The sequence below is a fragment of the Dermacentor albipictus genome, unplaced genomic scaffold, assembly GCF_038994185.2.
Source record: "Dermacentor albipictus isolate Rhodes 1998 colony unplaced genomic scaffold, USDA_Dalb.pri_finalv2 scaffold_66, whole genome shotgun sequence".
In the NCBI taxonomy this organism is placed as follows: Eukaryota; Metazoa; Arthropoda; class Arachnida; order Ixodida; family Ixodidae; genus Dermacentor; species Dermacentor albipictus.
The window spans coordinates 168,121-181,694 of record NW_027225620.1 but is presented as its reverse complement, the minus strand read 5'-3'; the positions used below and the strand labels follow the sequence as shown (position 1 = coordinate 181,694).

At 46.3% G+C, this 13,574-nt stretch overlaps 1 protein-coding gene across 2 annotated transcripts; it reads right to left on the bottom strand.

The window, feature by feature from the left end:
* Positions 1-1,486: 1,486 nt before the first annotated feature.
* Positions 1,487-13,296, bottom strand: LOC135916328 (TNF receptor-associated factor 3-like). 2 transcript variants are annotated; one of them, XM_070530223.1, is made up of 4 exons: positions 13,062-13,296; positions 7,117-7,190; positions 3,276-3,567; positions 1,487-2,647 (listed from the first exon to the last, which is right to left on the bottom strand). In XM_070530223.1, the coding sequence occupies exons 3-4, from the start codon at positions 3,555-3,557 to the stop codon at positions 2,225-2,227; spliced, it is 705 nt and encodes a 234-aa protein (XP_070386324.1). In that variant the 5' UTR covers positions 3,558-3,567; positions 7,117-7,190; positions 13,062-13,296; the 3' UTR covers positions 1,487-2,224. The 2 variants fall into 2 exon arrangements, with proteins under 2 accessions (XP_070386324.1, XP_065305736.1); XM_065449664.2 differs by lacking the exon at positions 7,117-7,190 and having other exon boundaries at positions 13,062-13,294.
* Between the last annotated feature and the right edge of the window lie 278 nt (positions 13,297-13,574).

Sequence of the window (13,574 nt, the reverse complement as noted above, 5' to 3'; positions counted from 1 at the left end):
CTATGACTGCAAACTATGCTTACATCTGCCCCCGGTTTCAGAGCTATGTCTTTAGGAACAAAAGAGCAGCTCGTGAGACCATTCACGCTCAAGTAACGACAACAAACTTTTTCGCTCTTATGTGGCCGTGCGGTAGAGCAAAGGAAACGAAAAAGGTCATGATATCGCTAGTGCACCATCGAGCAATCTTACCGACATAAAACCGTTATATACGCGACGAAACACAGGAAAACCAACGTGTGCCAGCGAAAGACTGAAACCGCGACTGAAACGACATAGCGTACTGCGACAATTTCATAGCGTGACAGCCGGTCGAGGCAAGTCGCTATCGAGTGAACGATATGGAGCTAAGTTTCCAACACTAATCAAATGAACCGGCCAATGCACTGCGTGCTTTTGCAATCAGGCTGACGCGAAGCTTTATTTATGTCTGGCCCTGTGCTACTCGTTTCCCTTATATACCGTAATATCCGCTTCGCAAGCGGGCTATTTATTATCGAATTTCGATTTTACGTGAGCGCGCCGTAGTCTTGCTAGCAACGTGCGCAATAGGAGGGTAGAATCACTAGCGAAGGCCTATTGCACGCCTTGAAGGCCAGAGCCACCTGTCCGGCTGCGCACCCTACGCTGTGGTTCTGGCGCGCCTGGTTTGCGTTGAAGCGAGAGGCCGCAGGAAGGGCACTTCGCTCGCCGCTGCTGCCGCCTCTTCATCGCGTCAGGCGATGCGATGAATAGCGGACCGCGGCGATAGCGATTGTCCGCGGTCAGCGATGTGAGACGTGTTAATGCTACCCCGTGCAGACGCGGCTTTAAGTTCGTCAATTTAATTACTAAGTGAATGTTTACAGCAGTTTGCGCGGCCGAGAAAACTACGAGTTTTAATAATTCGTAAAGTTGTCTAATAATTTGCTATCCCAGTTAATCATGCTTAACTATTCGAGCGAAATTGCGGCCTTTTTTTTTCTTTGAACGAATCTTGTCACTTCATTTATCTCTAGCATTCTAAACTTCTTGAATACTGAAAACAGTACTTTAAAACAGTTTCGGTGTTCAAGAAGATTTGCAATGCTTAATTGATTCTACATTGAGAGACACATAAAAGCTGCCCTGTAAATGTATTTGTAATACAATTCGATTCTAGTGCGAACAAAGATACAGTTTCCTTACTACTGTTGCTATAAAAGGTCGTTATGACAACACACTTTTTCCAGCCGGTAGAATATATTGAATGGGTGCAGTGTAAGGAAGCCCGCATGCTATACTTTACGTCCCTTAATGACACATAAGAATCCTCCATGACAAGAAACAAAATCTGGCTTCAGCTTTTCCAGTAATGACACAAAATGTGTTATAGAACTGCGCTGAATAATTCTACTGTAAAATAAGTCCATCGATATAAATATGTCTGTTGCTTTTCATAACAGTGCATATAACAATGCGTTTGCACTGCCAGAAAGAATAAGTGCCGATCGAGCGGAACAGTTGCTTTCGCGCGAACACCAAACATTTATTTAGGAATGTTCAGAACTTTGCGCACTCTCATGTCACAGGGAAACGCACCGTTCCAGTTCTATCGAAAAGTCTATTTCAAATCCTCCGTCTGGTATCATTTTTCTAGCTAGCGTGGTCGTGTCAAGAAGGCACCACAATTTGATTTTCTTATGTGTAAACCATCCGGGCCGGTAATATAGTTTGCCCACTTCTCCAGGCATCCACTTCCTCAAGTACGGCGAACTCAAATCTTCAACGCGCAAGGGCCGGACGACGCGCACTTTCCAGTTCTCGGGGTCGCCAAGCATGCCTTCGACTGCGACGAAGCTCGCGTTCCCTCGCATGATGCACTTGACCCACACGCTGGTGTTCTCACCATCGGAGTCGATCTCACAACAGAAGTGCTTGTCTTCACTGAACTGGTGCGCCACCTCACAAGGCTTGTAAAGCAAGCTAAGCACAATGAGTTCTGTACCAGCGTCATTGCTCTGGACGTCTTGGTGTCCTGCAGTACTGCCCGGCATTTCGAGGAGTACAGACGGCGGAGGCGGTCCACCCTCTGCCGGTCGGCCGGTGACGTCCGCCTGCGCCTGTTGCATCGGTGACGTGCCAGCCGGGAGATCCTCCACCCGCCCTTTTCGTTCCAGTTTCCCGAATCCCTCAGCGACGACGACCTTCATGTCGTTCAGCGCTGACACGAGAGCCCGGAGATCCGCGGTTACCGGCAGCGGCGTTAGGTCATGCACAGAATCCGCGGCCTGCGCTCTCGCTGCGCCCCGGGTGGTGGTCGAGTCCGTCTCAATCGCTTCCTCTTGAAGTTGTAAGGAGCTGAGTTCGCCATGGTCTCGGCAAGGTCATTGACCCTGCCCTGGATGGACGTCAGCATGTCGTGGCAAGAGCAGTCGACCGCCGGTTCGTCGTTAGCATTGGGTGTGGCCACGTCGATTGAGGATACGTGCCAGGCAACGCTCAGCTGCAGCGACGCGACCCCGTTGCATCCAGCTTCGTAGTGTCTCGGCAAGTCCTTACGCAGCACTGCGTCCCGGCAGCGAGGGCACCTCGTGGCGTGGAAGGAACAGCGCTTCTCAAAATGATCCAGCAGCTCCCCTGCTGGGCCCACAAAGCCGCAACCGTTGTGGGTGTTCCAGCAGCATACCTTTACGCGTTAAAAAAAAGAGAATGCCGTTAGGACTGCATTCTTCGGAAGGTAGTAAGTTCTATAACACTCGCAAGGAACAATTCTTGTTTCCCTGTCCCACTCACGAGGAGGTTCATATGTCCACAGCACCATCAATTTATCACCCTATTATGTTTGTAGAGAACCGCGCCTTCTAACCCATTACAGTGGTCGAACAAGACCCATAGAAAAATTTGCCGACAAAAATGTGTAAGCCTACTAGTGCACTTCGCTAAACTGTCATCCTGTGGACTCTGTAGAAGAACATCTGTAGTTAATTATTCACTGCCTAAATAAATTCTTGCAAAGGCTCTGCTTAATGAGGGGTTTGAGGTTGTGTGTCAAACAATATATGGTTAAGCAGCGTGGCTGATGACAGAGCAAGCAGGGGTAAGTGATAGGATGATCTGATCAGCTGATGAAATCTTCAGGCATAGACTGGAGCCGGCTGATCGCAGGATATGAATAATGAGTAATCGTTAGGAGAAGCGTCGCCCTGAAGTGAATAAATTGATGATGATGATGATTATAATAATGATGCCAGTGAATACGCTTACGAGGAGTAGGAGGATGATAAATATGATAATGAGGAAGAGGTTGACCGTACCTGTAGCTTTTCTATGCGCTTCTGGTGAAGCGTTGTCCAAGAGACGTCCGACTCGGCTACGAACGAGATCTTGTCCAGTGGACATGCGTGGCCACCTTCACTGGCGCATCCGTCCAAGCAAGAGCCGCACATCAAGTGCGCACAAGGCAGCACGGCTATGCTTTGCGGCACGACTCCGCAAAGGCGGCAGACTCTGGTGGTGTCCAGGCGCTGCATGAATTTGACGGGCCGCCAGTTGAGACCGCTCGCAAATCCGCACATGTGGTACGTGGTGTCCGGCATTCTTGGAAATCTGGGCAATGGTATCCAAGTGCTCATTTATGGCACCGATGATTGCAGGAGGAATGTATACGGCAAAGCATTTATCTCAGTGCGAACGTCTCCTTGCTATTGATGCTGTGGCCTCCTAAGATGGGTGACGATCTTATCGTTGATGTTTTAGCCTCATAACATATGTGATACAATCGGCGGAGATGAGCCTACGTGCCTGATGCGACGTGCTTTAGTACTCTTTACTAAATGTGTTTAATGACGGGCCGTTTCTTCATTTCATTGTTATTGTCAGGGCGCACTAGGTACCATAAACTTCCCTTTTGTCTCACAAGCTTCACAGTTGAGCTAACATGCAGTGTCAACGGCATCACAATGATCATGCGACGTAAACAAACCTTTCGTTGCCAGACTTTACGGAAGCTTCATATTACCGCGAGAGTGTTAAGGACCCCGCGTCGCGGAAACTTCAGCGTCGGAATCAGACGTTTCGGCCAAAAGATTTTTCAATCATCCATATCCCAGGCCCTCCATGTGCAGCAAGGAAGTTACTTAACTAATTCAATTTCTCAAGCTAAAATACGTCGTAAAATTGTAAAGTATGACTTACACACAACCTTCACACACGATAGTGTCGGATTGGTATTTGATTATACGAGAAAACATGACTGTGTTACGCGAATACTCAAAGAAACCCGCGTTCCAGCGTTTCTACCATGCATAAACCAGCCACGGCGTCCGACATTTGCCCGCGCCGGCGCGCGGGTATGTCGTCCGGCGCAAAGTGGCGCGCCTGATTCGATGCCTTTTTTCTACCAGAAAGCCCGCCTTCGTGCATAGCATTCGCGGCCAGCGTTTCCCGGCAAACATTACGGTTACACACGCTCCAGTTGTCGGGAAGCGTGGGAAGCAGTCAAGGATCTCTGAATGCTATAACGTTTCACTCTTAAAGGCGATTCAGTTAGAGAACTTTGTTGTGCGAACAACCCTAGTTTAATGGTATCATCGGCGACTCATGATCGACTGATAAGATTAGGAAACTTGCAGAAGTGCAGTTATTCGGCTCACTCAGCACACAAGGGTGGCCAGGTGTGGTGCATTTCTCACCGACCCAAGGGCATCGCTTGCTGTATATTAGTGGCAAGAAGCCAGGTTTACTGTCTCGTGGATTTATGTCGGGAGTTTCTCGCGGAATACCTTGGCGTCTTTTCATCCGCTTCAAAGAAATATTTAGCTCATTGTAGTAAATGCTGAATTGTTTCAGAGCAATATATCGAATCTGCCAGAACACGAATAACCACTTGCCAGCCTTGTTTTCGTTATAGACTACTTGAAAATTAAGTGAAACCTTGTACGACCAGTGTCATGCATCAGTGGTATTTCTAAAGTGATAGCTGCACTTGGCACTCACAAAAATGCACGTTATTTATCTCTGCAACGTGGAAATTCTTCATCGGTGTTAGAACTAAACAGCTGCAATGAACAGACATTTCTCTGAGACGCTTTCATTCTGATGTGGACTATAAGTTAGAATGATGAAAATTATAAGCACAGCTGGGATAGGCCTCACTAAGTGAATGAAGTCTCAGCGTTCTGAACCTGGCTGCGGCTCTTTAAAGGCGGCAGCGGCTGCAACTTCGAAAGTGCACCATCGAAACGGCAGGCTTATGGCTCACGTGCGCTTATGGGTAGGCCGAGTGTGCTGAAAAATACCAAAGAGCCGGTATATTACCAAATAAGCTCAATTTCTTTCTTCTTTATTGAGTCTGCGAGTACCGCCCAGCCCTATTCTTTGCTCACTTTGTTAGATATGGAACCATTTCCTGAGCCTACTTCGAGTTCCCCAGACCACATCGAATCGCACCACAGCTAATTAAGGAGCGCAGAAGTACGGACACCACATTCCTGAGGCGCGGCACGTGCAAACAAGTTGGCGACCCCACCTTCGTGTGCCGCAGGTGGAGCTATTCACTGCTTGATTCTTCACGAAAGTGAAGCGAGAGTCTTGCACTTTTGCGGGTAAAGTGGGTCTCGAAGCAAGACGGCTGTAATCCGCCGTGAAACGCTGGCGGCATCACCCTCATCCATCTATTGTGATGGCGCATTGCAAGTCAGCAAGGCAAGACCGCAGGGAGAAGTAAACCCTCGGACAATGGGGGACTAATTATCGACTCTCTTCACCGGGTGTAACACCATCGCACGGGCGCCTACCATTTGCCAAAAATGACGACACCCGAGCGGGCTCGCCGATTGGCCGAAAATGGCGTCACCAGAGCGGGCTCTCCCATTGGCCGAACGTGACGTGTCTCCGAGACACCGAAGGGCTTAAAAGACACAGACCGGGAGCAGCAAAAGGGCATTCCTAGAGCATTCCTTGATTCATCTCTTTCGATCTTCTTGCGACGGGCCGCAGCGCCCGAGTTGCTGCCGGCCCGTAATGACCCTAAGACGGTTAATTGACTCTCACTGTAAATAATGCAAATAAACCTCCAAAGTTTTCATCCCAAAGTCCTCCTCATCTCCTACAACCTGAGCAGTTGAATAAAAAGTGAGACTGACAAGCACGTGTTCGTCCAATGCCAACGTCCACGAATGCCGCCTCTATTGTGGACTTAATCAGAACAGCTCTATGTTCGACCATGTGTACGACCATGTGAACAGGACGTGTGCGCCTCTGCTGTTCTCTTTGCCAGCGTGGGGGAGAAGGACTCCCTCAAGCCATCCTTGAATGGCTTTTCCCTTCGCCTCCCATCACATGTATATGTGATAAACCAATAAAGAATCAATCAATCAATCAATGTCCGAGCGATTCTGACAGACGCCTGTGCTCAGCGCATATGTCCTTATGCATGATGGGTTGCCTTTTGTACATCACCTGCACCCGCCGCGGCGAACTGCTGCTCACCACGAGGTCCATGGTTCGATGCCCGTGACTTTCGAGGGGGCAGCGTATTTGGCGTATTTATTATTAGGTGCAGGTCAAAGCCGCAGACAGCTTCACGTGGCCCGTATGGTACACGAAACCAGAGCAAAACCTACACCTAGAAGTCTCTGCAGTTTGGCACCAGGAATCCAGCGCAAAATATGGCTGACGTGAGAATGCCGCAGTGTAAAAAAAAAAACGAGTTTGACTTCCTGTATTGTTAAAATACAGGAGGTATTCAGAGACCTGGATTGGGAAGAATTGGGGATGAAAGTTAATGCAGAATACCTTAGAAACTTACGATTCGCTGATGATATTGCTTTGCTTAGTAACTCAGGGGACCAATTGCAATGCATGCTCACTGACCTGGAGAGGCAACGCAGAAGGGTGGGTCTAAAAATTAATCTGCAGAAAACAAAAGTAATGTAACAGTCTCGGAAGAGAACAGCAGTTTACGATAGATATCGAGGCACTGCAAATGGTAAGAGAATACATCTAGCACAGGTAGTGACCACAGATCCGGATCATGCGACTGAAATAATCAGAAGAATAAGATTGGGCTGGGATGCGTTTGCAGGCATTCTCATATCATGAACAGCAGGTTGCCATTATCCCTCAAGATAAAAGTTTACAACAGCTGTGTCTTACCTGTCTCACGTACGGGGCAGGAACCTGGAGGCTTACGAAAAGGGTTCTGCTGAAATTGAGGACGACGCAACGAGCTATGGAAAGAAGAATGATAGGTGTAACGTTAAGGGATAAGAAAAGAGCAGATTGGTTGAGGGAACAAACGCGAGTTAGCATCTTAGTTGAAATCAAGCAAAAGAAATGGGCATGGGCAGCCATTATCCATGTAGCCCATGTAATGAGGAGGGAAGATCCCCGATGTTCATTAAGGGTTACGAACTGGATTGCAAGGGTAGGGAAGCGTAGCAGGGGACGGCAGAAAGTTAGGTGGTCGGATGAGATTAAGAAGTTTGCAGAGACAACATGGCCAAAATTTGTACATGATCGGTGTAGTTGGAGAAGTAGGGGAGAGGACTTTGCCCTGCAGTGGCCGTAACAAGGCTGGTGATGATGATGATTATGATGCTGCTGATGATTATTGCTAAAATGTTTTGGTATCGCTGTAAATGGTTTCACTTTCGAAGGATATTGTGTTATACTACGGGTTTTAGTTTAAATTTAGACTATAGAGAATTTTTAAATATCGTCTGTGGCAGATCGCGTGGGTGTAGTTCTTGATTTGGATCTGTCCAAGAGTCGGACATTACATGTACGAGAAATTGAAAATTCTAATTATCCTTAATTAAATACATTAGGGCACATATTGCTATTTGCGAGTTTTAGCCGGTGAATTCTAAAGGTGTGTCGTGCCCACATGCAACTGACTTCCAAGGTAACACTATTTCCGAGATATCCATCCCCAAATGTGCGACCAAATACATGGACGTTCCAGTTACTTCAGCCAGTCGCTGCATAAAAAGCTGGTTGGTTAAATAACTCAATAAGACAAAAGCGCATTCTTACCCCAAGTTTGAAGGAACATATCTTGAAACCCATGTCATCTTTAAAATTATTTCCAAATGGCTAGGCCTTGCATTCTTTCATGAGTGCATAATTCGTAAATATCAATAAGCAGACTAATGTACTTACTTAAAAGCCTAACGACTGATTTTTTGTTATCAAGTCGGCTATGTATCTCGATATATCGTGCAAGTCTGCCGCTTCAAGTAATCCAGGTGAAGAACTATGAATATGCTATCTGGCACAGGCGATTTTCAGGGCCGGCACCAGAGGCGCGCCGAAAAAGCTGTTAGAAGGTGATTCAACGTTCATTTGTAGTAGACTAAAGACAGTCTGCCTGAGTGATTTGCCGGATAAAAATGGGGTGTATGAACCATGTAGTTTATTTCGAAAGGCCAGTGATGCCTCAAATGACAGTGTGCACCTTCGACCAGAGGCGCTGCGTGTCAACCACAAAGTTTCATACGCTAGCTGTCACTAGGGAAAAAAGTAGGCTACCGTGTGGTGATAGTCCACGGCGATACCAGCGGTACCGATACCACCAGTGCCGGTAGCGCCCCTGATATTCATAACCTGGATTGGCACACATTACTAGACTGCACTATCTCAGGGACCGCTCCACGAATGAGGCTAGAAACGTACCCGATGCGAAAAAAAAAGTATAGATAAAGGCTATGTCACATGCTGCGACTGGGGTGGAAAATACCAGTGTGGTTTTGCGCATCGCAATGCGATTTTCCGATGGCTATTTTCACGCGATTGCGATTTCAACGATGCGGCTGGTGCAGTGACCAGGGTTTCTTGCTCCCAAGTTCAGTGGTGCACTCTGAACAATTCCTTTGTTGGAATAAAAAAGAGGGCTGTGCGTTATGTCATTATTAACCTGTCTTTAAAAGGCGCAACTGGTATCCGTGTTACGCAATTTATAAGCGCTTAGAATTTTAAAAATTTTATGGAATGCGCAACAGCGATTTCTTAAGTTCAGTGCGAGTACACATGGCCCACTTTCATAGCTATTCGTAGCTGGTCGTTCAGGGCTGTGTGTCGTCTTGTGTTTGAGCTTAAGTTTATTTAAGCCCATGGTACATGAAAAATGCGCATTTGTGGTTGGGTATGGGGGAACAAAACTGCATAAAGGCAACTTGACCAGACCCACCACCCCTAAAGCAAAACGAAAAACGAAAAGTGCAGGCAGCAAAAAACAACGCTACATAAACATACTCATGGGAACTTTTCCAACAATGAATGAATAAAACGTTTACATAGCACTAAGTTTAGTAGAGTAGTTTGCTGGGCCAGTTGGTGCACCGTGAACGTATAATGGTTTCCAGCAAGTCCGGACGCGAGCAAAAGTAAGTAGAAACGGACAGGACCAACATTGTCCTGTCTTTTTCTTCTTACTTGTGCTCGCGTCCGTACTTGCTGGAAACCATTATACGTTCACATAGCACAAAAACTGCATGTCTTGTATTTATTGAAATAAGCACATTATAATAGTCAACGCGGTTTTTTACAAATCATGTAAGTTCTCGATTGTTAATTTCCATCTATTAAGTGTGCTGCCAAGCCAGAAACGAGGAGTTTGAAAACAATAATTTGTACGAGGACATGGTAGATGCCAGTTCTCTGCATGTTGAGTTAGACGACAGGCTGGACTGTGTTGTAAGCCAGCTACATTACCCATGTACAGGTGCGGCCACTGTTAGAGGGAACACGGCCCGCGTGGCCGCGCTCCTTTGGCCACTAAGCTAAAGCCTCTCAAACTTCGTAAAGTAGTGCCACGCTTTGAAGAATGCCGCCTCCTCCTCGCGCGCTCTGGCCGAGGCCGATGCCACGTTGCTATTGGCCTAATAGCATCACGTGGGTCCTCGCGCCGAGAATCAGCGCCATGTTTGCTTGAGAAGCGTCTACGGAGAGGCGAGGAGCGCATGTGGGCGCCGTTGCTACGCTCGAGCAGTGTAGGTGGCGCCACGGTCGAGGAGGGCGCGTGAAAGAGAGGAGAAACGAGGAGGAGTGAAGGCGGAGGAGGAGAGTGTCGCTACTTTACGAAGTTTATGGGGTTTTACACTAAGCGGGCACCGCGAGAAGTATTGCAGCGCAAGCGCAATCAGCGCCAGAGGCGGAGTTAGCTGCGCTTCGTCTGCTACGGTCCCTCCCACTTCGCCACATGCGCTCTGGTACAAAAGACTGTAGCCATGGTGCTGGAAAGGAAGGAGACGTTCATCTAAGCTTCATTTACAGCCGTGGTCTGGGCTTCTTCGTATTTACCGTATAATAAATCTGAAGCACAGATTTATTAACATGCCTTGTTTGTCGTGTGGTTTTCTTACTTCCTTAGAATGCGAATTCTGAAATCGACCCTATGTGACAGAAGGGACATTTTAGAAGTAAAAGGCGCGGTTAAAATTTTCGGTGTGCAGCATGCGTGCGTGTTTTGATAACCGATTTAGACTACCACCTGCTGGCGCACCATTGCTACAGGGTTCGTGTACTCCAAAGCGCGGGCGCAATCTAGTTTTCGCGGCTCGCGGCGAAGTGAGAGGAACCGTAGCAGACGACGCGCAGCTAACTCCGCCTCTGGCGCTGAATGCGCATGCGCCGCAGCCCTTCTCGCGGCGCCCGTCGTGGCATTCGGCGGAGCGCGGCCACCCGCTCTGTGTTACCGCTAATAGTGGCCGCGCCTGTACCTTCTGCCCCTGCGTATTTCAGATGTCAAAACCGGCAAGAGCTGGTATTCGTAGCAACAATCAAGTCTCAAGATTCTGAACTTCTTAAACAATGCAGAGGTGCACGCATTATACGAGACACCCGCAATAGACTAAAACTTTTTTTTTCGCAGTCAGACCAGAGTATTTATGGATGTTTTAGAGCCTGAGGATCGGGCCAGATAACAATAATGTAGATGAGAATTTAAAAAAGTGCATTTTACACTAAACGCTCTTGAGATACAGGTAATATATGTTGACAACTACTCACTAAGCTAGAACTCTGGAATGTTTATGACTTATGTGCTCAGTATGGTAATCGAAAAACAAGTATGAATATGACATAACAACAAGTGTTTTACGAATGGGGAAAGTTCCATTTCATTACATGTTAGGAAATAATTCGTGAGATGGTTTACACGAGTCTGATGTCGCTTGGAACAATGCAGGTTTAGTTCTAGAGCAATATGCGTGTAGGAAGTTTTTTTTACCGTGAATAAATAACATTTTCGGTACTTTATTAGCAAATACAACAAGATGTCAACAACCATATGTAATGCAAGAAGATCGTCAGCGGTTTTACCAGAAAAAAGGGCTTGCGTCATCCGCATAAATGGCAATTCACAGAGCTGTCAACTCTTACAATATTAATAGCCATAATACCCAATAAAAGGGGCCCCAGTATATTCCTCGTTATAGGCCATTTTACCACCTTTAGACAATGACAGCTCTCGCTTTATAGATACACATTGATGACTATTTGATAAATAACTTTTTGTAGGAGCTAGAATGACACCGCGAATGCCGTAACAATACAGCTTGCCTAACAGAGCAATATTTGTGAAACATTGAAACGAATTAATGACCTCTTGTTGATCTGTTGGATGAGCAAATAGCGAATGCTTTAAGGCGGGACAGGTAAGTGGCCTAATGAACCTTCACTGTGGGTGCTGTCGGCTAACGAAGTGAAGTGCTCGTTAAACTTGTTGGCTATTAGTGTACTCTTGAGTAGTACATTGTTAATTAACTGCTCGCCAATATAACCGGTTTCTCTTTTAGGTTAAATGATAGAAGTAGGTATATTTCCAATGCCTTTAGTGTTCCTAACACCATCGAACATCGTGAAGTAACAACAATGTTTAGCTTGCTTTTGTAATTTAGTGACTATTTGTGTAAACCTTAAGGCTTTCAGTGCGTTCACAACTCGCGTTACCAGAAAGACCTGACATAACCTATTGTTTTATTTATTTATATTAGGTATTCTGCAAGTGAGCCAGAGTTTGCCAGCCCACTTGACCTCGTTAAGGCCTAATAAGGAAAGTGTTTTTTGTACAAATCACAAAGAATCAATAAATTAGTCATACATGACATCAGCGCGAGAACATGATAATACGTTGTTCCACTTTATTTCACTAACTTCCTTTCTGAAATGTGACAGCACATACATCTATTCGTTGAAAATGAGTGGCTGGGGAAGCATGACTATCTCATATAAATGGTTTAATGAGTAAAAATACGGGCAAATGATCACTCATCGCGGCACTGGGCGCACCTGCCGGCATTGGATGAATGGAACAGTTTTCGATTAAGAAGTCTAGCAGAGCAGAACAAGTAGTACTGCTGTGGATTTGCATAGTAAGTGAACTTAGAAAAAAAGTCAAAGGAAGGTCTGAAGATCGAGCCGTTTTATATCTGTTGCTCAACATGTCTATGTTTAAGTCACCACAGAGCACTAATGTGTAATTGAGGTCAATAACGACCGAAAGTTGGTTTTCTAGATATTGAATAAATAAATCAATGTTACCGTCTGGAGGCCGTTACGTTACTACAAACACAAGCTTTTGAAACTTCAAGGTTAAAGCTTCTACGTCATCGGCTCACAGAGACAGATTTTCATCCCTTTCATACTTCAATCCTGCCTGTACATGTAGACCAACTTCCGCTTTCTCATCAGTTGAATAAGCATTAAGTTTTCCAAGCAAGGCAATCAAGAACTTCACTAGGTCTAATGTGTTAGGTAGATTAAAGCTATTGCCGAGAAGCTATAGCTTCTCGGCAATAGCTTTCACTTACCTAAAGCTATTGCTATTACCTAAAGCTATTGCCGAGAAGCTATAGCTTCTCCGCAATAGCTTTCCCAATGCCGCCCAAACCACACGAAACATTAACCTCTTTATCTTCGGTTACACAAACAATACCACAAAGGTGACTTTTCCTTTGCTCAGAAACAAATAAGGAATCACACAACGCGCAAAGTAAAGGCACTGTCACAGTTTACCTCCATACAAAACGCAAGGAAGCAACAGCGACGATATTACTGGTGCATACGCATACGCCTTATGTAAAAAGCTTACAACCAACCTGCAAAGCCTGTAGTGAGTAGTTCAGCGTGCGTCCTTTCGTCGTCGCAGCCGATCCGATAGAGAAGCAGGCTCCAGAAAGAACGCCCCACCCAAGAACACTTTGATAAGCGGCGTGAAAACTGCAACAGGCTCGGGTAGATGGCACTTCCGTCTGCACCGCTGACTTGGCGATACACTGGCCTCAGCCTGTAAAGAGTGCTGATAGTTCAGCCGTAGAGAAATAAATTCGACAAGAAGTGACACTCGGCAAAAGCTGGCAACAGGAAACACGTGACAGCTCATTTTAATCCCATCCGTTAGTTGACACGAGCATGGGAAAAAAAGAATGTCAAATGAACTTACAGGCAACGCTTTGTTTTTATTCATTCTTTCCCGCTAAAACTAAAACGTTTTACGTGTAAAGGAACTTATACTTTGCGACTTATTTTTCTTGAGTCACCTAGCAACAAACTAACGGCATGCCAGGCGCGACAGGACAATGCGTCATGTGCCAGTTACGCCATATAGGTGG